This window comes from Girardinichthys multiradiatus, chromosome Y, assembly GCF_021462225.1.
Source record: "Girardinichthys multiradiatus isolate DD_20200921_A chromosome Y, DD_fGirMul_XY1, whole genome shotgun sequence".
Taxonomy (NCBI): Eukaryota; Metazoa; Chordata; class Actinopteri; order Cyprinodontiformes; family Goodeidae; genus Girardinichthys; species Girardinichthys multiradiatus.
This window is the reverse complement of record NC_061818.1, coordinates 8,381,813-8,407,117: the sequence shown is the minus strand read 5'-3', so window position 1 is coordinate 8,407,117 and position 25,305 is coordinate 8,381,813. Positions and strand designations below refer to the sequence as shown.

The 25,305-nt window shown below is 37.5% G+C and overlaps 1 protein-coding gene across 1 annotated transcript in view; it reads right to left on the bottom strand.

The window, feature by feature from the left end:
* The window catches only part of LOC124864868 (glutamate receptor ionotropic, NMDA 2A-like), a 283,980-nt gene that overhangs the window by 93,527 nt on the left and 165,148 nt on the right, over positions 1-25,305 (bottom strand). Inside the window, exons 3-4 of the mRNA XM_047359828.1 lie at positions 15,915-16,081; positions 12,298-12,726 (exon numbers count right to left, since the gene is read on the bottom strand). Coding sequence (XP_047215784.1) covers positions 12,298-12,726; positions 15,915-16,081 — 596 coding nt within the window. The remainder of the gene's footprint in view (positions 1-12,297; positions 12,727-15,914; positions 16,082-25,305) is intronic.

Genomic DNA, 25,305 nt, shown 5'->3' with positions numbered 1-25,305 from the left:
TAATAACCAATAATGACATCATCATTTAAAAGTAACAGTTTGGGGATTCCTCGCAGAATCCCCTGGCTCCCTCCGGCATGCTGTCTTCAGGTAGGCAGCGCCATGCTTCTGCCGGCCTCAGCCACGAATTGAGCTCGGCCCTGTTGTCCCAGCGCCGCCCCATAGATAAAACTTCGCCCCCTCATTTGAATATAAGAACATGAAATAAAAAGAGCTTAAAATGAAAAACGGGTTAAAAAGTAAAAGTCACTGATCTACGTAAAGTAGCTTTACAAAATAAAAGTGTCACAAAATAAAATTATGAAATAAATAAATAAATCTTTAAGTAAATTAAATAAATCTTGAAATGAATTAAATAAAATAAGATGCAAATTTATTTTAACATAATTATTTTGTTTTATTTCATGGGGATATTTATTTATTTCATGGAATATTTATTAATAATTTCTCAATAGCAGTATTTATTTATTTATTTAATTTTGAATGAAACAACTCAGTTTTAAAAAGCCATATTGGATATGTAATACAGTGTTTTGAGCTAGTCTAACAAAACATTTTTATTTTCTGGCTGTCAATATAACAGGGCAATAACTAAACAACTACTACTTTTCTTACTTCGTAGTAGGGGTCTAAACCATAAAGACAATGCCAAGCATAAATTAATTTCTCTTTATATATGGGACTGATAATGATAGCTTACATTTACTTCACAAGATGAAAAAACAACCTGAAAACAACTAAATAAAGACAAACCTTACTTTGCAAAAAAATGCCTTAGAGTAATGCAAGATCTACTGCTATTCTTAAGGCTACCATGGGTTGGGCATACCTTGCCTGGCCGTTTGAGATTTCATTGTCAAGTGTGCCAATTTCCTACATTTTCTATACTTTCTGCCATGGCGTAAATGGACAAGGAGGAAGAGATCATTTGTCTTGTAGCTTTGGCAAAAAAAAATAAAAGAAGGTGGCATATAATGCCGTTATACCAACTTGGGCATCCACCGTACACCTGTCAGTGCAGCACAGAGAGTGGAAGTGGTAATGTAGGTATTTGCAGCTAGTTGCTCACAGAAGCGTGTCGATGCCAGCAGTCCTTTTCAGCTTGGTGTCACATATAAAACAGTTCAATGTGAAAACTTTTCCCCACTTAGCAGAATTGTCCCACTGAGCTTTATTGTGTAACCCCTAGTACACGTAAACTGTTGTAAGAATTTAACTTTTGCAGATTCAAAGCGGACGTCCAGCAGAGTCAAGTACACCCAACTCTGTGGGAGTGTTTATACCTCAAGTTTTCAATTAGATAAATTGACAAGGTTTTGTTTTATTATTTATTTATTTATTTTTGTGGCATTAGTGGCCTTTATTTGGTAAGTTGCTGACAGGAAATAGGGTGGGGAGAGGGAGGGGAACACCTTCAGCAAAGGTCCAAAGCCCAGGGCTCGAACCCATGACGGCTGCATCAAGGACTATAGCCTTCACACACGGGTCGCACTCCCTACCCCTGTGCCACCGCTTTGCCTATTGACAAGGTTTATAGCACAAAAATCCTGCTCTTGTTCAGGGATTTATGAGCACTTTAAGCTGAGTAACTTCAGTAAATACTTATGCTTTTGATGCATAATTACTAACTTTCCTGTACTATAGAATGTGCTTTTGGTTGCATTGATATGTAGTACCCTTGAAACATTAACATTAATACTTTAGAAACAGTTCTTTTATTGCCCATTTAGCCTAATTAAATACATTGAAAGCCAGCTTTTGTTAGTCCAAGTGGTTCACACCAAATACCTTTCAGCCTCGGTTACACATTAACAGACATCTTTAGGTGAATCATCTTCTTCTCAGCCACATTTTAGGATAGCTAATCTTGTTTAGATGGAATGAAATTATCTTTGCCACATCTATGTAACATTTTTTTCTTTTGGCAGGGTAAACACTTATAGCTTATCTTGATGTTTTAATCCAACATTTACTGTCTTTGCTATATAAGTTCAGTCCATTTAGGATCTGAAGTCCTTTTATTGAGTTGCCACACAAAGCACCAGAGCATTCTCTGGCTGTAGGTAGCATAGATTTATTTAGTTTTGCCCCTCCCACATCTGTTGCTGTGCACTACTGGTCCGATGGTTGAAAGAAGGCTCCTACACATTCACAAGACAAATGTATCTGTTTTAAAGAAGTTCTGGATGCCATAAAAACAATTATTCAGTCTTGATGTGGAAACTAAAGGAGTGCCACACATCACTCTTATTAGTGTAATGCTGTTTTAGACATTACTTTTCAAGCAGCGAGCTGCATATCTCTTAACTGCCAAAAGCAACTAATTAACCAGTTGATTTCATGTGTTTATACATCTACATGTATATGAAATAATATTATTCTACACAATTTATGAAACTACTACTAAATGTAGCATGTATTCTGCTGTATGTTGGCTTTGGTTTGTTAATTATTCTAACTAAAATTACAGTATATTACGTTTGCAGGGATAATTGTTATTATTCAGTTTGTGTGTTTTTCTTTAAAGCAGTCAGATCATGCTTTTTATTCTTACGTTCTCCTGCCAGCTACAATGTATAATCTCACACGGGTGTCCTGAGAGAGAACTACTGTTTTCAAGGTGAGAAAGTGCAAACAATAAACAGGGCTGTTAAAGCATAGACATATTCCCTTACTTCTGACAAAGGTTAGTTGAGTCACCACCCTGGAGGTTGCTGTATCTGATGTTTGTGTTATAATAATTCAACAGAGGGCCCTTATTACCACCTTTAAAATTAGTAGGTGTTCTCTATTTCCCCAGTGAGCTTGATCAGCAGAAAATTTGGAATAAAGAATAAAAAAGTGCCGTTTTGCAATTTATACCAATATTCTTTTAGATGAAACATTCAGTTCATCTTTTTTACATGTATTATTCACAGTCACAAAGCTCAACTTACATTAAAAAAGATATATGTTGCCAACTTGACTATATTAAAATACATCCATAACAATTGTTACATTTTAAGCAACACAATAAGTTGTATGTCACTGACATAAATGTGCATTTCCAAAATAATAATTCTTCAAACCTCAAAAGGACAAATGGGCTAAACATTTTCTGTTCACAGATTGATCCTTTTAATCAAAACTGATTGTTTCATTGCCTTTTTTTAGTTTAGGTCCATTTCAAGTGACATCTACAACTTTTGCATGGAGTGGATGTGTGTGGATGTTTACACTCACAGTTCTAACCATCATATATCACCGCAAGAGACTGAAATTACCTGTCAGAACAAAGTAGTACCACCACGCCTTTTTCACCCACACACTCACACTCTAATAAATAAGTGCTAAACCCTTTTAAGGCACACTGTTCAAAATGGCAAGGTGAACAGAACACTGTAAATCTGCCATGAAAGAACATTCTCAGATATTTCTCTTGTTTCCAAAATGCACACACACCTACAGACACTCTCACACACATTTTATCTGGAGCACAAGCTGTCACCTGTGATTGGTTCACTGCCCAGCTCTCTTAGTCGGTCATTTGTCTCCTGTTTTTATTTAATTAAATTTTCTATTACTCTGTAAAACATATTTCTCTTAGATGTGTCACAGTGGATTTATCATCTCAGCTCTCACAGTGAAAAGTGAGTGAGGTAAAACTTTGCTAAAAGTACTGACTGCACAGGGGCCATACAAGTCAATTAAACAACATATTTCTCTCATTTCAGAACCATACCTCCAATCAAAATGATTTTTGGTCAGTTGTTTTGGGGTCATCTAAAGCTGCAAGGAGCGTACAGCTTGAATCAAATTGATGTTCTCAAGTAAAATGAGTCTGACACTTTTTACCTTTTATGAGTTTTAAACAGATAAACAGTTTGTAGCTACAGTACGTTGGAAAATTATTCATATTCCATAAACATGAAGATATTGCCTTCTTACGACTGGAAACATTAATGACATTTATTGTAATTTTATGTGATAGACCAACACAACATCATTTTGAAAAGGGAGGAAAGAACACGGTTTTTATGTTCATTTACAGTACTTTGTTTTTGGAGTGAATTACGCCGATGTGAACCCATCCCGGACTCTAAAACAGACTAGAGAACCATACCTTAGCAAGATAACAATTGCTGGTCTCTGCGCAGTTTATCTGGACCGTGGAGCGGTTCGCTTGCAGTGTGAATGCATGTGGTCCCCAGTGTACCACACAATATGAGAAAAGAGCAGCGCATTTGAGTAGAAGAGTTAGAAGAAAAACATAGTAAGAGTGTGAATCCAAAGATGAAAGAATTTGAAAATGTCTTATGGGCTGACGTGCAGTTGTGAATAGGTGCAGGAACACACCTATATTTGAACACCAAAGTAGCAACAGAAACCCTGATGATACAGACTTTCTTCTTCTTGCTTATATTCTTCTCAATCAGCATAATACTGGAGCAATACTGCCCCCAAAACAATCCATTGCAACTGCATGACTTTGTTTGGTCCGGTCTTAAACATTTTAGCGTGAAAGAAAACCACGCCAACTGAAGGTGTGAATTTTCTCACTTTTACCAATCCTTGGACTGGACCAGCAGTGTGAATGTCCTCTTACACATCAAAATCTAAAAAGTGTGGCATGAATTTGTATTCACCCTCTGGAACTTAAACCTTTGTAGAACTAGATTTTGGTGCAAATATATTGTGGAGATGTTTTAGGACAAACTTTCTACAAGCTTTCAACATGTAACAACTGAAATCATTGTAGATTCTTTGCAAAATGGCTCGATATAGAAAAGAAAAACTGTTTTTGAACAGCATATTTCTGGTATTGCCACAAACCCTCAAATAGATTTGGGTTTAAACTTCTACAATATGAATATGCCATTCTATTGCAGTTGTGGGTGTATCATTAGGGTTGTAACCTTGTTTCTCACTGTAGGTATGGGTTGACATGTAGGGTTTGTTTCATTCCACATATAGCATTTTGCATGTAGGCTAAACAAATTAGGTCCTCTGACCCTGAACCCTAAATAATTTTTGGCAAAGTGCAATGTGACAAAAGGTGAACAAGTTTGAATGCATATGAATAGTTTTCCAAGGTACTGTAAACGCTATAAGGATACATTTAAGGCTAATGCCATTGTTAAAATCTAGATCAAAATGACATAGGAAATTATGACTCAAAATAGTATGCATGTACATTTAAGCACATCTGCCCATATCTTTGTATGTGAGAGTGTGTGCTTAACCACATCCTCCTAATTCACCTGACAGAAACTGACATCTAACAACCCATACTGGCCCGTTGCCTTGACCTAGCGTTGACTAATCATGTTTCTAGTGTCCTACCCCGAAAGCCATATTGGCTGTACCCTCTCACCCACAACATAACCATCTGTAGACACTCATCACTTGGCTAACAACCTAAGGCAGCAGGGAATGTGGAGTACAGAGTCAGCTGGCTCTGAATATTTGGCTTTTCCCTACAGTATATGTGGGTTTCCTAAGAAAATCGCTAATCTGTTGGGACTGCTGATTGTGGTCCTAGTGTGACCCCAGTAGGGGCCATTTTTGCAGTCTTTGCAAAAATGGCCATAAACATATAATAGTGCTATGGATTAATTAAATGTAAGATTAACATTTTAATAAGAGGATTTTTATGCTGCCTTAAAAGCCTTGGTAAAAATGGCAAAGAACAATTGCTTTGCTTGGGCAAGCAAGTGCTATGAATGTAACTACAGTTTTATAAAAAAGTATTTGCTTCCTTTTTTATAAAACTGTAGTTACATTCATAGCATTTGCTTCCTGGCTGCACGGTGGTGCAGTTGGTAGCACTGTTGCCTTGCAGCAAGAAGGTCCTGGGTTCAATTCCCGACTGGGGGTCTTTCTGCATGGAGTTTGCATGTTCTCCCCGTGCATGCGTGGGTTCTCACCGGGTACTCCGGCTTCCTCCCGCAGTCCAAAGACATGCCTGTTAGGTTAATTGGTCACTCTAAATTGCCCTTAGGTGTGTGAATGAGTGTGTGCATGGTTGTTTGTGTGTTGCCCTGTGATGGACTGGCGACTTGTCCAGGGTGTACCCTGCCTCTCGCCCATAGACTGCTGGAGATGGGCACCAGCTCCCCCGTGACCCACTATGGAATAAGCGGTAGAAAATGACTGACTGACTATTTGCTTCCTTACAGATTTATTTCTTTTTTATTATTTTCCTTTTTTGTCATGTTATCAAAAATAAAAATAGAAAATCAGACAATGAGGAAATGGGTAAATCTAAAATGCAGATTTCAAATGACAATTTTATTCAGAAGGGAAACAAAGCTATCCAAACCGAACTGGCTCTCTGTGAAAAAGTAAACAAATCTTGAATTAGCTGTGATTAACCACATTTTTTAGTTCAGTTTTACTACCACACAAGGGCCAGATAAATACCTGTAGAATCAATAAATTGTTTGTCTCACTGCATGAAGTAGGCTAAAAGATATCAACCAACAACCCATCATGTCATGCAATTGAAACAAATTCAGGAACAGATGATAAACAAATGCATTGGCATCTATAATTCTGGAAAGGGAAATACTAAGGCTTTGTGGCTGGAGCAAACCTCAGTAAGAGTCATTAACGATAAATTGTGAAAGCATGGAACAATGGTAGACATTCACAGCAGTGGCTGGCCAACCGAAATGACAAACATTACTCCAAAAGCGCATCAACAAATAATCTATCTTCAGTGTCAGTGTTCATGATTCAACAATACAATAGAGACTTGCCAAAAATGGCATCCAGGGAGAGTTCCAATTCCCAGATAACTGCTGACCCAAAAGAGCATGAAGGCCTGTCTCACATTTTTCCAAAAAACTTTTAGCTGATTCCCATGTTTTTTGGAAAAAATATCATATGAAATTAAGAAATGGAAGTGGAATTTTCTAAGGTATAAATCCCATCACATATGGTGTAAAACTAACAGTCAGTCAGTCATTTTCTACCGCTTATTCCATAGTGGGTCACAAGAGAGCTGGTGCCTATCTCCAGCAGTCTATGGGCGAGAGCCAGGGTACAACCTGGACAGGTTGCCAGTCCATCGCAGGGCAACACACAAACAACCATACACACACTCATTCATACACCTAAGGGCAATTTAGAGTTACCAATTAACCTAACAGGCATGTCTTTGGAATCTGGGAGGAAGCCGGAGTCCCCGGTGAGAACCCACGCATGCACAGGGAGAACATGCAAACTCCATGCAGAAAGACCCCAGGCTGGGAATTGAACCCAGGGCCTTCTTGCTGTAAGGCAACAGTGCTACCAACTGCTTCACCGTGCAGCCCAAAACTAACAGTATTTCAGAAAAATAATATTGTATGGTAGGCTGGAGCTGCTTTGCTGCCTTAGTACCTTGGCTATTTGCCATAACTGATGGAACCATGATTTCTGCTCTCTGCCAGGAAAACCTGAGGGAGATTGTCTGACCATCAATGTGACCTTAAATTTAAGGTATATTATTTTTTTTTAAACACAGCTTAAAGGTTTCTGTGATTTTATTGTCTTTCCTGTAAATTCCCTCAAAGCACATTGGATATGCTTGTCTGTGAATGGTGCCATACAAAAAGAAAAAAAAAAAAAACTACCGTTGCCTCGTTTAAACACACGTTTAAGCAGCAGGACAATGATCCGAAGCAGACATGTCCCCCTCTCAATTGCTCCAAAAGCCCAAATATGAAGCTGTCTAATTAGTCTAGTTAAAGTATGCACTTAAATCCAATTAAGAGCTGTGGTATCACCCTAAACAGGCTGCCAATGCAGCTGACATAATTCTTCAAAAAAGAGTGGGGCAAAGTGTCTCCACAATGATGTAAAAGGCTGACTGACAGTTACTGCAAATTCTTGACTGCACTTATAAGATTTAGGAGACAAGTGCTTTTTCACACAGGGCCAGATCGGTTTGAATAGCCTTCTTCCTTTAATAAATACCTCAGATAACTCAAGATAACTCTAAAAGCACTTTTCAAATTCGTTGTCTAATATCAACATTTGTTTTGCAATTAGAAACATTTAAGCATGACAAAAAGCAAAAATAGGAGATATCTGTAAGGGGACAAATATTATTTGCACATTAGCAATAGAAACCCTGGGATGAAGGCATTTTTCACTGTTGTAAAATAGTGATGCCAGAAACAACTTTCATTTTGACAAAATTTGAAGCCCACATAACTAGTCTTGTTTGGTAAGAGATGGGCAGACATCTATTTGCTTTTATATGCAACTTCTCCTCAGCATAATTATTTCCTAGACATGCACAGTTTCAGAAATAAGATATAGTCCAATGGAGAAATAGAACTTTTCTGGATTTATTTTGGTAAAACAAAAATTAGGAATCAGACTTGAGACTTGATATGTAAGAGTATAATTGTTTTTATATACATCAGTGGGATGTAAAGACAGGTTGTGCCCAGGTTGTGCTCTGCTGCCAGATGGAACTCAGACAGAGCTGGCAAAACCTGCAACATCTCCCACTGGCGGATGGGGGTTGAGCGCAAGATGAGGAAAGGAAAGATGAGAAAATGAGATATGCAGGAATTAACGAGAAGAAGAGCAGAAGGACTCATCAAGGAGCTCTTCAGATCGAAAGAGCACTCATTTATAGTGGCTTCCCACTGTTACCACATCTCAGTGTTTCCTCTGCCTCACTCTTCACTGGCGAAATCACAAACTACCCCCTCAAATTCCATTCACAGATTTTTATTATTCTCTCCTATGTTTAATTCCAACATCCCTCTTTTTTCCAAGCTGTAAATGTAGATCCCTTGGCCTGATAGCAATTGCATTTTTCCCCTAAATTACTCCTTAACATAAAATTTGATGCAAAGATTAATGACAAACTCTTGCAGAAAATGATGCACTTAAGAACACACATCAACTATCAAGGGTTTATTTCAATTGCTGCTATTTCTATTTCAAAATGTCACCGAAGTGTCCTGTATTGAGTAACTCAGTTTTATTCTAACTGGAAAATCATTGGCATTTCATTACAAGCTTAGGGTTTATTAGTCATTGTCTAGTTTCATTCCTCCCAATCCTACTTCCATATTATATCTATTAACATACCATTTTGTGCATGACTGCTGCAGATCATGTATTTTTTGTACATCACTTTCTTACTGAATTATGGACATAAAGAAACCTACTGCTAATTTCTCAGCTATAACCTATTTGTTTATTGTTATTATTATTATTATTGTTATTATTATTATTTTTGTTTGTTATTCAATAAAATTGTTATACTCTAACTCATTTACAATGATTGCAGCTCTGTTTAGGTGAGCAGGATCCTGGATCTGTTTCTTTTTTTAAATCTTTTTGTTCTTCTACATAAGGTAAACTTATAAAACTAAGTCACTGAGATTGAATAAATAAATTAATGTATATTTATAAAGCTCTAAAGTCTATGTGTTGGGTTCTTTAATAAATATATGTTTTGAAAAAAAGTAGCAAACATGTTTAACATAAGAATAAAGCTGAACTGAATGATTCTCAAATATTAAATAAAAATGAATACAAAATTAACACCAATTTCTAGCAGTGTCACATGTTTAATTTTGTTTACTACAAGATTTTAACTGGAGAGCTTCCTCTGTTTCCAAATGATGTTCTATTTTTTTTGGGGGGGTGAGCTTCCATCCTGTTTTAACAATACTTCACCTCAGTATATGTAGCTTTAATGTTCATTTAGTATAATTTATTTCTATAGGACTGTCTTGACACAGAAGGGCTACACGGTGATGCAGTTGGTAGCACTGTTGCCTTGCAGCAAGAAGGTCCTGGGTTCGATTCCTGCCCTGGAGTCTTTCTGCATGGGATTTGCATGTTCTCCCCGTGCATCCGTGGGTTCTCACCAGGTACTCCGGCTTCCTCCCAGAGTCCAAAGACATGCCTGTTAGGTTGATTGGTAACTCTAAATTGCCCTTAGTTGAATGAATGAATGAGTGTGTGTGTGGTTTTTTTGTGTGTTGCCCTGCGATGGACTGGCAACCTGTCCAGGGTGTACCCCGTCTCCTGCCCATAGACTGCTGGAGATAGGCACCTGCGACCCACTATGGAATAAGCAGTAGAAAATTACTGACTGTCTGACACATAGCAAACTGCTTTAAAAATATTTTTTCCAAAGCATTTTGCTTCTTCTGTCAAACGTTTCATAGTGGCACAGTAATATGAAGGGTTGCTTGTAACATTTTCTTCTGTTGATCCCATGCAATCATGTGTGGACAGGATATCCTGTTCTTCAGAGCTTTGCTTTGAGCATTCAGAATACAGGTCCTTCTCAAAAAATTAGCATATTGTGATAAAGTTAATTATTTTCCATAATGTCATGATGAAAATGTAACATTCATATATTTTAGATTCATTGCACACTAACTGAAATATTTCAGGTCTTTCATTGTCTTAATATGGATGATTTTGGCATACAGCTCATGAAAACCCAAAATTCCTATCTCACAAAATTAGCATATCATTAAAAGGCTCTCTAAACGAGCTATGAACCTAATCATCTGAATCAACGAGTTAACTCTAAACACCTGCAAAAGATTCCTGAGGCCTTTAAAACTCCCAGCCTGGTTCATCACTCCAAACCCCAATCATGGGTAAGACTGCCGACCTGACTGCTGTCCAGAAGGCCACTATTGACACCCTCAAGCAAGAGGGTAAGACACAGAAAGAAATTTCTGAACGAATAGGCTGTTCCCAGAGTGCTGTATCAAGGCACCTCAGTGGGAAGTCTGTGGGAAGGAAAAAGTGTGGCAGAAAACGCTGCACAACGAGAAGAGGTGACCGGTCCCTGAGGAAGATTGTGGAGAAGGGCCGATTCCAGACCTTGGGGGACCTGCGGAAGCAGTGGACTGAGTCTGGAGTAGAAACATCCAGAGCCACCGTGCACAGGCGTGTGCAGGAAATGGGCTACAGGTGCCACATTCCCCAGTCCTGGGCTACAGAGAAGCAGCACTGGACTGTTGCTCAGTGGTCCAAAGTACTTTTTTCGGATGAAAGCAAATTCTGCATGTCATTCGGAAATCAAGGTGCCAGAGTCTGGAAGAAGACTGGGGAGAAGGAAATGCCAAAATGCCAGAAGTCCAGTGTCAAGTACCCACAGTCAGTGATGGTCTGGGGTGCCGTGTCAGCTGCTGGTGTTGGTCCACTGTGTTTTATCAAGGGCAGGGTCAATGCAGCTAGCTATCAGGAGATTTTGGAGCACTTCATGCTTCCATCTGCTGAAAAGCTTTATGGAGATGAAGATTTCATTTTTCAGCACGACCTGGCACCTTCTCACAGTGCCAAAACCACTGGTAAATGGTTTACTGACCATGGTATCACTGTGCTCAATTGGCCTGCCAACTCTCCTGACCTGAACCCCATAGAGAATCTGTGGGATATTGTGAAGAGAACGTTGAGAGACTCAAGACCCAACACTCTGGATGAGCTAAAGGCCGCTATCGAAGCACCCTGGGCCTCCATAAGACCTCAGCAGTGCCACAGGCTGATTGCCTCCATGCCACGCCACATTGAAGCAGTCATTTCTGCTAAAGGATTCCCGACCAAGTATTGAGTGCATAACTGTACATGATTATTTGAAGGTTGACGTTTTTTGTATTAAAAACACTTTTCTTTTATTGGTCGGATGAAATATGCTAATTTTGTGAGATAGAAATTTTGGGTTTTCATGAGCTGTATGCCAAAATCATCCATATTAAGACAATGAAAGACCTGAAATATTTCAGTTAGTGTGCAATGAATCTAAAATATATGAATGTTAAATTTTCATCATTACATTACAGAAAATAATGAACTTTATCACAATTTGCTAATTTTTTGAGAAGGACCTGTACTTCATGACTATAGCAGAGTGCAGCGCTGCTGTACCTCATATCAAAAAGGACAGACAAGAATCAACAGCAGTCAGTGAGGTCTGACTGGAAAAGCATGTATTTCATATCTGGAAAATATAACCATTAACAGCAATTTCATCCATACAGAAAACCTGAAGTGATATAAAGAAATAACAAAAACTGAAGACCTTTTAAATTTTCTGGATAATGTAAATAAAACCAAAAAATGTCTGGTATGGAATAAATTTGGACACCCCCTTTTACCCCCACTTAAAATGGCTAAAATCAAACATAAGCTTTCAAATTGCATTAGCATTACCGTAAAATGGAAAAAGAGGATCAATGGCCAAGATCCATTACAATCTATTTACAGGCACTATATTAAAGCAAATCTAGTAAACATGTATATACAACATGAATGCCAAAATAGATTAATAGAAACTCTTACTTGTGTAGTGCACTAGGTGGCAGCTTTGATGTCTTTTCCATCTGTCCATAACAGGATGTTTTGGCTTCAGGGATGTCGCCGTACTCCACCAACATAGCTGCTGCGGCAGATGTTATGATCCCCAGTCCGTCGCGAACTCGTGCCTCCAATGGATAGTCCCAGTCATCGTATGACACTGAAATCATCCCCGATGGAAACGCTTCTGGTGTTATTTCGGGGTTCCCAGTTGTGAGTGATGGCACAATCCAGATGTAACCAAATCCAGTTAGGCCCAGAGAGCGGGCCTCCTCCAAGATGTATACCGCTTCGTCTTTAGAGCAGTAGAGCAGTACCACTGGAGACTGGACCTTCTTGAGCATGATCTGAGACCGGCTGTCTTCCTCCATGGCATCCAGAGTTATTATATTCTGCAGGTCCCAGCCCACAAAACTAAAGCAATAAAAGGGAGAGGAATAAAATGTTAATATTTAACTAATAGATGCTCAAGTGTTGGCTGGGGCAGCAGTAATCACCCATTATAGTTAATATCACTGGTTATTGTGGCAAGAATCCTAACAGGTGCAAGGTGCTAATTGTTAGGGAAAATATATTAAGGCTAAATGGAATGTCAATATTAAAGTCTGTGCTGTAAAATGATTCTCAGCAGGTTTTAGCCCACAGAGTAAGCAGAAGCTGAACATAATAAAAAAATTCCAAAATGGCATCATTCCTCACTGTGTTGATTAGAGACCAGTACTGATTAATATGATATATGATTGGAAAAAAAATATATATATATATATCATGGGTTCTACAGCATTAACACAAAAATAAAAATAAAATAAATAGAACCAGATATAAACAGTTTTATTTAAATGAGAAAATAAAGAATTATTCATACTGCTCTAAATATATTGATTATTATATTTATAATATGTGTTTGCAGCAAGATGCTGCATAATTTCTATAAATCTGTTGTGGAGAGCGTGATCTCTTCTGTCATCATCTGCTGGGGTAGGAGCACCAGAGCCAGGGATTAAAAAAAGCTCAACAAGCTGATAAAGATGGCTGGCTCTGTTCTGAGGACTCCTCTGTAACCTCTGGAGATCATTGTGGAAAGAAAGATTCTTCATATAATGAAGAACATTATGGAGAACACTGAGTGTCTTCAGTCAGAGTCTTCTTCAGATCTTCTGTAAGACAAGCCTCCACAGGAGATCCTTCCTGCCCACAGCCATCAGCACCAACTGATATTAGCTAGCTTATTAGTCAGGCTAATGTCTGTGACTTTTTTTAAATTGTTCCGAACTAACCAATTAGTTTTTCTTGCATCGGATAGGTGTAGTAGTCCTCTTTCAGCAACCTGACAGGTAGTGTTCAGCAACTGGTGAAGAAACGGGAGCTCTGCATCATGCTATGCTCTGGCACTTTCTCTGGCACCTCAATAAAAGCACTGTACATTATAATACAATAAAACCATAACTTTTAGAAACCTCAGTATATCTTGATTGTAATATCCAGCCCATGCCTAGTCACATTGAAACCACAAACGTCAAAGTATTTCATTAAAATTGTTTGTCATGAATTCAGGGAAGCACATACCCAATATTGGACTATTTGCAGCCCAGCTAAGTCAATATGTTTGCTGCAGTTAGAGCTGCAAGTCTTTGAGGTATGTTTTTGCACATCTAGAGAGTGACATATTTCCTGATTCAGAGTTGCAATATAGTGCAAGTTCAGGCAGACTGAACAAAGAGCATCAATGACAAGCAATTTTCAAAACTAGTCACAGAATTTTAATTAGGTTTCCTTCTAAACTTTGACTGTCCCCGTTTAACAGATTAATATGTTTTAATGTAAACCAGTGCAGTTGAGGCTTGTATGTTAAGGGTTATTATCCTGCTGGAGAGTAAACCTCCATCCCAGTCTTAAGTCTTCTACAGCCTTGCAAGATTTTGTTTCAAAAGCTAACTTTAGACTTTGCAACAACTTTATTCCTGACCTGTGTGGTTCACCTGTGTGGTTACACTGTCCTTGTTCTTCTATTGCAACAATAGGCAAGAACAAAAAAAAATAAATTACTCTTTACCTATCAAAAAGGCAGTAAAATTTTATTTCAGCCATGATCAATCCTGTGTTTTATATGTGAACATTTTATTTGATTTCTTTGTATGTGTAGAACATTTGGGTTTTTACCAAGATCTGGTGGGAATTTCAAATCTGTGAAACTGTTCAAATATATATATATATACTGTAAAAAGGGTTAACGTGTTGAACACTTTATATCATCAGTGCATTTTCAATGTAGACAATATTAAGCCGCTCAGGTGGACTTTCATCATAGTAGATGCTCACATCTGATAGAGATTACAGTGCCCGACATGCCAGAAGACACAGGGAGTAATGGAAGAACTGTTTAAAAATAGAGGATTGGTGAAAATGTGGATTTATTACAAATGATTTAGCCATTGCAGTTTCACCAAAAATGTTGCAATTACATGACTTTCTAATATTTTTCAGCCCTACAATGACCAAAATGTAAATGAACACAGTTAAAATCCTAAAACATACTGTATTTTTTATCTGATTTGAGTCCACATACAAATCCATTAACACAAGGAGCACAAAATAGTAGTATTTCTTTTCAGACTGGAAAATTATGTCAAGTGTCCCAAAAGTTTTGTACTATTGACCCCTTCTAGTGTATGCACAGATAAAGTAGGAAATGCAAGCATGTAAGTCACAGTTTGCTTTATTACTGACAGCACAAAAATACAAACACCAATAAACAAAATAGGATAGCCTCTCCTACAACAGATGTGGGGGCAGAAGCAGGGGAGCTTGGAGAGTCCAAATTAAGAAAGGTGGAAGAATACCCCTTGCATCTAAAAAGAGATTCTGGAATGAAAAAAAAAAAAACAACACACAACTTAAGTACACCCTCAACACATAATTTAACATGAGAAATCAAGTGAAAAATACAGGCAGGGCACATAATACTAACTAGTTATCTTGTCTACTGTCTTCATGCAGGAAGCAACAGCTTTACTTTCAGAAAAAGTATGATTATCACCAATAGGTTAAAGAACATAAAAATGCTTAAAGTCACAAAACACTCACCCTTATCCATCATGGAATCCAGTAACGCAGTGGCCAAGTCGAGGCCACTCTTTCTCCCATTGCTCACCGGTCAGTGCCCATAAATAGTGCCCATTTGGTTGAACCACTTCCAACTTTTTTGGTTTTGACCATTTCAGCCATTGTGATCCTTGATGTTCGGGTAATAGCTTTTCAGCGTTTTGTGCTTCTTACGACATTGCTTTGTTGTTTGCTGGTACTTGTGAGCAGCCAACAATGGAGTCGCTCTAGTAACTACTGAGGCCGACCCTTATCCATTCAGTCTCTATTTTAGCCAAACTTGGCTCCCTTGGAACCCCGGCCAAGGAGATACTAAAAAAGGGCCTGGTACCAAGTAAACTTTACAAATAGAAAATCCTAAAAAATACATATGGTCGAGTAGGTAATAAGGGAAAAAGATCCAATGCTGACAGTGCTAGAAGTGATGTAGATTTAAGTTTTTGTTTGTTAGTTTTTACTTTTCCAAAGTATAAAAGTAAATATAAAGGTAATGAGCCTACCTGTTGTCCACTGTAGTTTTTAGGATGTTGATGAACTCCTGGTATCCAGGAAACTTTGATGTGACAATTGAGAACACATGCCAGTCATACTCTTCCATGATGTTCAGCATTAACAGAGCCTCCTGCTGGATAGAAGCACCAAACTGGAAGAATGTCGACTTTACATCCTGTCAATATGAGGGATAGAGAGAAAGAGAAAGTCGGGATAGAAGAGGGGAGAAGATTAGTTTGAGTATTCAGTTGTATTTTTGTTTCATTTTCTGAATTAATCTACTAGGTTCAACCTGCATCACAGAAACATCAATCAAACACAGATAATTTAAAAGTTGGCACAAAATGTGTACACACACTCTCAAGCTCCCTCAGCCATACAAATACAAACATATGCAGAGATTGAAAGTAATAATCTTCCTGCGAAGGAAATATATGGACGAGGGGCTCTGAACAATTCAATTAAGACAAAATTGGATTGGTGCGGTACAAAGGGCTGCAGAACTCCAGGCCTTGTTCTGGGGAATGACAGTTGTACTCACTAATATCCACCCCATTAAATCTGACGGAGAATCATTTGCCACTTAATTCAGCCAAACTCAGACATGAGCTTGGACAGTGCAGAGAAGCACTATTACACGTGGACAAATTGTTTCTGTTCATTTAAGTAGCATTTAAAATTATGCAACTATAGTGTGAACGAAATTAAATTGTGCAAAATTAGGTAAGACATACAAAGGTGGAAAAAGGGCTGACAGCAGGACAGAAGTGTCATACATAAAACTTTAGTACACTCTAGATGTATGCACACTTCACAGCATGCTTTTACAGTAACTCTTACATATTGTGGCTCAAAGCATAAGAAAGTGTGAGCTGACTTGTGTGATGAAATATGAAGTCTTTGGTGCCAAAAGTCAAGTATAAGTCGGTTATGAAGTGTCCTTAGGATGGACCTAAGACAAAACATGATATGAACAACAAGTTGAAGTACTGCTGTAATTGTGGTTGTTTGTGAATTATGTTTTGTAATTACATGCCTTTATTAGTCTGATGTTTGTGAGTCATACTTATTTGCATTTTTAAAGTCACAATAAATTCAAACATACCACTGTGGAAGTAGCTATTTCCCACAGTTATGTTCATGTTTGAAATGTCTTCACAGTTCTTTATTATGCATGTCTGTATTTATATCAACTGTATTACATACAAACATTCATCTAACACCAGCTATCTAGTATCTCAGACACAGTATGTGTTAGAGACATGCTCCAGTTGGCTTTTATTAATGATTTTGTAATCAAACATACAGTGTAAAGGAAGGATTTTAAAATATAAATACACACTCTTTTGCCAAAGCACTAGAAAGCTTGCCTTTACATTAACATTAACTTAAACAATATCTGTCTCGTTTCAAAACATTACCACAAGATGTCTTGTTTGTGGGAATATTTATATGTTCTTTCAGAGTAGGCACTGACTGATATTAAATGGGAATCCCTCAATCACAGACTGCAATGTCTATCATTACAATGGGGCTCTTTCAAGTGTGGGTCAGGGCTCTGAGGAAGTTCCTTCACACCAAACTTCTTCATTTAGGCTCTTCCTGCCCTTGCTTTGCACACTGTTGCTCAGACGTGTTGGAACTGGAAAGAGACCATCTCCACTGGTCCTATATAGCCGGTAGTTTGACATTGTTTGTAGTTTGAAATGTTTTTGCATGCTGCAGCTTTTAGAGTTATTTTTACTGGCACTAAGAGGCCAAGCCCAACCCTTAAAAAACAACCTCACATCACAATTCTTCTTCTCCTACCTGTTATACATGTCTCAGTGCAGTCAGGGAAGTACTGTTCTCCAGGCAATCCAAACTAGACAGACAGAGAAGCTGTCCTCAGTACTCTAAATTCCAGTGGCAGCATACCTTACATCACTGCATCCAACACTCCGCACTGCATTTGATAAAGTACAGGTAGTGTTTCAAGCTAACTTGAGTAGTACTGTGCAGCTAGCTGCTACAGGAATTCAGAAATGTGGAAAATAGTTATTGTAGAATCTCTAACATTTGGTGTCATTAAGGACTTTATGTTAATAATGCCTATTACTGACCATCAAGGCAGTGTGATGGATGCACAACCTGTCCAGGGTGCACCTAGCTTTTTACTCATTGAATGTTCTAGAGAGGAACCAGAGATTATTAAAATGGATGGATTAGTGAATACTTTGGCAAAATGCTGTTTTGTCACTGAATGAATCACAGCCTGGGAAAAATTAGTTTGAAAGTGTCTGTTCATATAAATGTGCTCCAGTTTCCAGATTTAAAGACATGTGAGTTTTAATAAATGTTTAAGACAAATTGGTTTGCAACCTGCATCTTTGCTAGCCTTAAACTGCCCAGAACACACAGGTAGTAAGCCTGTCTTAACCTTTTATGACCTTAAAAGTTGTCAATAAAACTTTATTATGCTCTATACATTTACCAAATATGAGTGTGCAATACTTCTGGTAAATGTGCAGGAAGTTAAGCATTTTTATTAATGTATATATTTTTTTAAACTGGTTCAAGAATTGGCTACACAGAAAAAAACTGATATTTACTGTGCACTTTGTTTTATTAAAATTAACATTATAAGACATGTGTTATAAGGTTAATTTTAAGAAAACAATGTGATTAACTTCTGCAAATCTCTGCAGAAAGTCATTAGTTTTGGAAGCAGTGTTGGAGCATGATATAATAAAAATATATCAAACAAGAAAATGTATGTCCCAGTGGGTTCATGTGACAACAGCACTTAAATGATTATTTGCATTTTACAGCAGCATTACAGCAAATTCATATTAATTTTATACATGTGGTTCCACAGGGAGAGATAAAGTAAATACTTAATCCTGGAGGGAGTGTTTGATAAATGGAGAGAGTTTGTGTATGTAAAAGATGTTTAAATGTTTTTTTCTAAAATTTGAAAAAACACATAACATCTATAATGTGCATGTCTTTGTGTTTTGCATTGCTGTATTGAGTCATTTCTTTGCTATGTTTATGAGCTAGTGTTTCCTTTCTCCCACCCTGATAGATTCTTAGTGAGACGGGAATTCATTGTTGTCTGTATTTTTGTCACTGGGAGAAAATAAGCAAACAGATTCTGTTTCATTCCCTCTACTGTACATAAAGATCCTTGAGTGCTCTTTAATGATATTGTATCTGTATGTGGGATTTCCTCACTCTCCGCTCAGGCTCAAGTGCTCTTTGGGGAATTTGCTGCTTTGGAGCTGTGTGTGTGTGTGTGTGTGTGTGTGTGTACTCAGATGTGGTAGAAGCTAAAGCTGGGTGGTTGGGTGGGACAGGAGGAGGTCATGGTGTAAAACCTGTCAGTCCCTGTGTTCATCACAGCAGCAGAAGAAACTCCCACAGTGAACGGCAAAATAAAGAGAGCTGTCCACACAGCCTTGCATGTAATAAAACAGAAGGAGGTTAAAGTTTTCTATGTTAATATATTTTGAACTACACATGTTTGATTTTCTTTCTTTTCTAAAGTGGTTTATGACACTAAGTGAGAAATGGGCTTAAACTGTATAAGCACACTGTCTTTAATAATTTAATAGTAATGAATTGTACTGAATACTGCAAATTATATTTCAAAATTTTCAATAAAATTTGTAAATTAATGCATTTTGCAATAAAAGTAGATTCTTAAGAAAGTTCGTAAGAAAGACATGAATATGTACAAATTTAGCAGTCATTATAAATTCAAACTGATGTTTGTTAAACTGGCTTTTTGTGAACATACATTGCATAGCAAAATAATTCATATCCCTTAAACTTTGCTACATTTTTAAATGTTAGAACCACATGCTTCTAAGTATTTTACTGGGTTTGTCTTTGATAAAACAATACAAGGTAGAGAATAAGTGACTAAAAATTACATATGCCAATGCAATTAGGATTCTATATGTGGGGAAGACAGCTTGCTAAAGTTCAAACAGCATCATAGTGGAGAAGAAAGGGAGTTTAAATCACTGTGAACATGGTTTAGTTTGTCTAAGTGTGCTAAATACTGCTGATCTACTGGAGCTTTAACAAACAACCATCTGTTGGGTTTACAAAGTGTACTGAGAAAATATCCAGTTAGTGACAGCTGTGTGGATGAAAAGGCCTAATTTATGTCAGGGGTCAGAGGATAATGGGCAGACGGGTTCATGGAAAGGGAACAGCAGCTTAAATAAAGTTGTTGTTTTTTTTAACCAACCTTTGCAGAATATGTTCTCTGAAAGTTTTTAGTATCACATTTGGACCAGTTAGTCTGTGTGGAGGGCAAGACCTTGAACTGGTTTTGCTCTTTCCTGTCTGTCAGAAGGTTCTCCTTCTCTGTCCAAATGGGTCAGCTTTCCATCTTAAGGCTCCTTTGAATTATGATGTTTCTCAAGGCTCCACCATAAGACCTATTCTGTTCTCCCTTTATCTGCTTCGTCTGGTGTCCATTTTTAGGAAGAAATTTTCATTGTTTTGCACACAATGTACAAATCTTTCACCTGCTAAAAGCAAGTGGAAGCCAGTCGGTAGGAAACCAGTTAAACTGTTTAAAGGACATTAGAACTTGGAAGGAGCTTAACTTTGCATCAATAGAAATAAGACAAAGGTGATAGTTTTTGGGAAAAGTAACTTGCTCACATTGTATAGCAGTGCAATTGGTCATTTAAATTCTTTTAGCTGTTCTGCTTTCAAGTATTTTGATAAACATTTGATAAACAAGCCAGTGCCACAGTCCAGTCTAGCTTCTACCATCTGAGGTTGATCACTAAAATCAAACCCTTTCTACCTCATAGAGCTATTGTCTTCTTACTGTTTTAAATGCTTTTGTTATGTTAGTTTTATTGTAGATTTTGTATTGTATTTCCTATTTTGTGTTTTTATTTCTTTTTATTACCTGTACAGCATTCCAGGTGTGTAAAGTGCTCTATAAAAAAAGCTTGATTGGTTGATTGAAAGCATAATGTGTCAAATGGTGTAGCAGATGGGCTACAGCAGCAGAAGAACACACCAGGTGCCACTACTGTCAGCTAAGAACAGGAAAAATAGGCTATAGTTTATCCAGGCTTATCACAATTGGACAATAATGGTGTGTAAAAACATTATCTGGTCTGATAAGGCTCAATTTAACTGCAACATTCAGATGGTAGGGTCAGAATTATAATAAACAACAGGAAAGCATGGATCCATCCTGCATTGCATCAGTAGTTCAGGCTACTGGTGGTGGTATCATGATGTGGCGAATACTTTCTTGACACATTTTGGGGCAACTGAGCATAGTTTCCAGCAGAATAATCCACTATGTCAAAAACTTTAAATTACGTCAAACTGGTTTAACGAATAAACACCTTTGGGATGTGGTGGAACAGGAGATCTGCATTATGGATGTCCAGCCAACAAATCTGCAGCAACAACATGATGCTATAACATTCATATAGGCTAAAATTTCTAAGGAATGTTTCTGACACCTTGTTGAATCTATGCAACAAAGAATTAAGTTAGTTCTGAAGGTAAATAGGTAGGTGTACCTAATAAAGTAGCCGGTGTGGTTAAAATAAACAAAATAACATTACATTAAAAACAAAAACAGTAGAAATGGAACACAAGCAGAGGACAGTTTATGTAAAGAAGTTGAGCGTTATATTGTTCCTAATCGGGAATGCTCACAATCTGTGACATTGGAAAACAGTCAATTATGGCTTCTCATTTTACCCTTGTCAAGTGTGACATGTCTGCGTTCCACTCAAACCTTTAGCAACTGGCATCCACACATGCAAACACACTCACATACACAGACATCCTGTCACTCATGCCCTGTCTAACACATTTCCCACATTGTTTCCCACTTTTAAACACCACATATTGTTGCAGAATCTCAAACACACCCAAATCGACGCCCATAGAAACACACACCTGCTCCACGAGGTAGGAAACGGAGTCCACACTGAGATTGAGACGAGTTAAAAATAGCAGTCCTCATATCCTCTGCTGCTGATAGCATCATGCACTGTCTGGTCTGATCACATGCACATGTACTCAAAACACACACCCGGTCTGATCACCAAAGCAAACACACAGATGAAGCTCTAAAGAACTGATATTTGGGTTTTTGACTGAAGAATAAAGACAACACCAATAACTAGTATATTTATTGTTCCATCAATATCCTTCTATATTTTACACATGTGGCAGATACTCTTTGATCTGCTGGATTTAGCAGCTCTGTTGTGGCAACAGGAAGAGAAAGGCAAAAAAAGGAAAACATAAAGATCCTCAGTGGGCACTTGCTAAATATAAACAGACAAGCATAAAATAGCCAGAGCAAAACAAAATAGTTAAAAATATCTGTGGAAACCAACTGAAATGCCAAGTAAACAGAACTCCTTATTCAATCCATAAAAGCTGCAGCAAACAAAACTAAACACAAACAATAAAAGATTATGTAATATTGAAATCATAACACATATTTTATTTCTTGTTTTGATCGAAAGCAGATGTAGTTTCTTCATTTAGATGGGCATATCCGATATGACACTTTCTTTTTGGCAAACAAGTTGGTATCTTTTTGAAAACTCAAGATTGAGATGCATAATTATTCACTTACATAAAAAGATACGTATGTTAACGCAGCTTCTCGCTACACAATGAGAAAACATCTCATTGCATGACATGCTTTGTGTGTGGTTAAGGGAACTGGGTTATCTGGTGTTTAAAGATACAGATACTGTTTTGATCATGTCAACCCGATGAGATAAAATCCTGTTTTCCACCATAACGTACTGCCACACGATGTGTTTATACACTGCAGGAAACTTTTTCAATTCAGTTCAAATCAACTCAGTTCAATTCAATTCAGTTGTTTGTATTCAGTTGTATGTATAGCTCTGATGCACCTCATGGCACAAAACAAGCAGATCCAATTTAGTTACAAAAATACAATTCAATGAAATCCAATCCTATAGATAGATTCAGTAATTTTAACAATTTTAGTTTAAAATGCAAATTGGTAATGCGTTTTCTATCTAAGCAACTCCCAGCTGATTGCACCTAGTCACTGACTTTGCAGCAATCCCTCCTCCTCCTCCTGAACCAGAATGTAGTGACAGTAGACCATTGATTTCATTGAGTCCTTAACAGCAGTAGCAATCCCTCATACTGAGCAACCATTTGGTAACATTTGGTACTTTTTATGTTGAAGAAAATGTAAAATGTTAAAAACAGCAGTTTTCCCTTTAGTGACTTCAAAAACAGCTAAAAAGATATGATCTGAGCCAGTAGTAACTTACTGGAACCAGGGTGTTTTCTGCCCAACAACCCTCTGAGATGAAAGAGGCAGAACATCCTTAATTCAAAATAATATTTTAGGGTTTTAAGTCATTTATGTTCTGAGGCACAAATAACGACACCAGACAAGACGCTGCTGCTGCTCCTCAGTGTGTGTGTGTGTGTTTTCATTTGGGACTCATATCTGAGGCTTTATTTATCAAATGTGAATGTTATATCCTTCCCGTGACTTTGAAGTGATTATATTACAATTTCACTGTGTAAATGCTGGTAAATGATTACTAGTTTCTGGCTAGATCACCGGGTTGTAATCCCGACTCGAGCTTTCTCTCAAACAGGAGTACAAATTAGTCTGCTTTTGGGAAATCACTTTAAAATTACTCACAGTTGCACCTTTTCATGTCCTTTAAAGTGACTATACCCAAGTATAATTGTAATTATAGCTATAAGTGTAATTGCTGTAACAGGATCATCAATTTTTATTAAATTCTAACAAAAAAGGACATGGTAGATAAAAATTCTGGGAAGATAAGGAAAATAAAATGGGTCACAGTCAAGACAGTTTTTCTCATTATTAGGTATAGATCTAAAGCGGAACTGGGCTGTATTGATCTATAGTAATGTCAGGACGTGGTGTAGGAGTTGACCCCAGAATGCAGACAAGCAGCCAGAGTTGGGGTGAGTAAAAGTTTTATTTAAAAAAAACTAACTCAGGCAGGTGGTAGCAGAGGCAGGCGTGACAAGCAGACAGGTGTGGCAACCAGGCAGGGACATGAACAACCTTGGCAAGACAGAGTGACATTAATGAATACAGTGACAATCCAGAACAACATCCTATTAGAGTTTATAAACTCCACAGGTTAATATTAATGATGCTAGGACAAACAAGGCTTTTTCCTAGCATGCATGAGGAAAAACAACTGGTAGATATACAGATTGCTTGGGATGGTTATTATGGAGGTTGGCGACAGGTTGCCCGCCTATGCTACAGTTTTTGTGCAGTGAGTTTCAAAATCTTTTGTTCTTTCCTCACCCTCCTCTTCACTGTGTGGTGGCAAGATAAATATGGATCCTCATCCAGTCTAGTAGAAGAGACAATGGCTCTTTGTGTGATGTCATCATTGAATCCAAGGAGAACATAAAGCATTTTACACCCACTAAATAAATGTACACAAAATAAAAGTTGGATAAAAAAGAATATGTGAGATTTTTACGCTTCAAAAAAGTTACATTTATTTTTATGGTTTTTGCACATCTTTAACAGGCATATAAAGAAAACTTGTTGAATCTGTATAAATTGATTAACCTGGAGTCTCCAAAATCTTGATTTTGAAATTTGTATTTAGTTGTTTGACTTGTCTGCTAATTTGTGTTATTTAATTATACTGAATAGAAAAGACAATTAAATAAAATTAAGCTATATGGACACTTTTTTTTAATAAAGACAAACTGGTGCAGTATTTTTAAAACGGCTAAATAAACCAGTACAAAAAGTATCTATCTTGGTATTATATTGTTCACAGTGAAAAAACATTGCACTATCCACATTGGTGTAATTACGTCTTTTACTTACTGTGAATTTCTTCAGCAAATGCCTTATGAACCATGTGAATCTTATTTAGTTTTTTCTAAGTATGAGAGCAAGAGTATGAGAGCAATAAGCAGATCTTGCAACCTCGCTGTGATGAAGAATAAGTGCTTTCAAAGCATGTTTTTTTTAATGTAAAGCAGAGCATATATCCTTTGTTTGTGTTGGATAATAATTAGAGAGAGCAAAAGCCCTGAGCTACAAAGAAGCAAACACACACAGTGACACTAAGAAAGATAATTAAGCAAGGCTCTATTTGACGTCACAGATTAAATATTTTTGGCAGAGAAGCAGTCCATTCTAGCAGATAATAGACATGGGGAGAGAAAGAGACTTATTCAAAGTTTATCATGCAGGGACAATGCATGTCTGGATGAGAGTAAGAGTGCATGTGTGTATGTGTTATTACTATCGTTTCATTGACAGGACATTTTAACAAGCAGTCAAGGCCCCATGGGAAATGCTGAATCTTTTTCTTTCTCTCCCTCCTTCTATTTTTGTCTCTC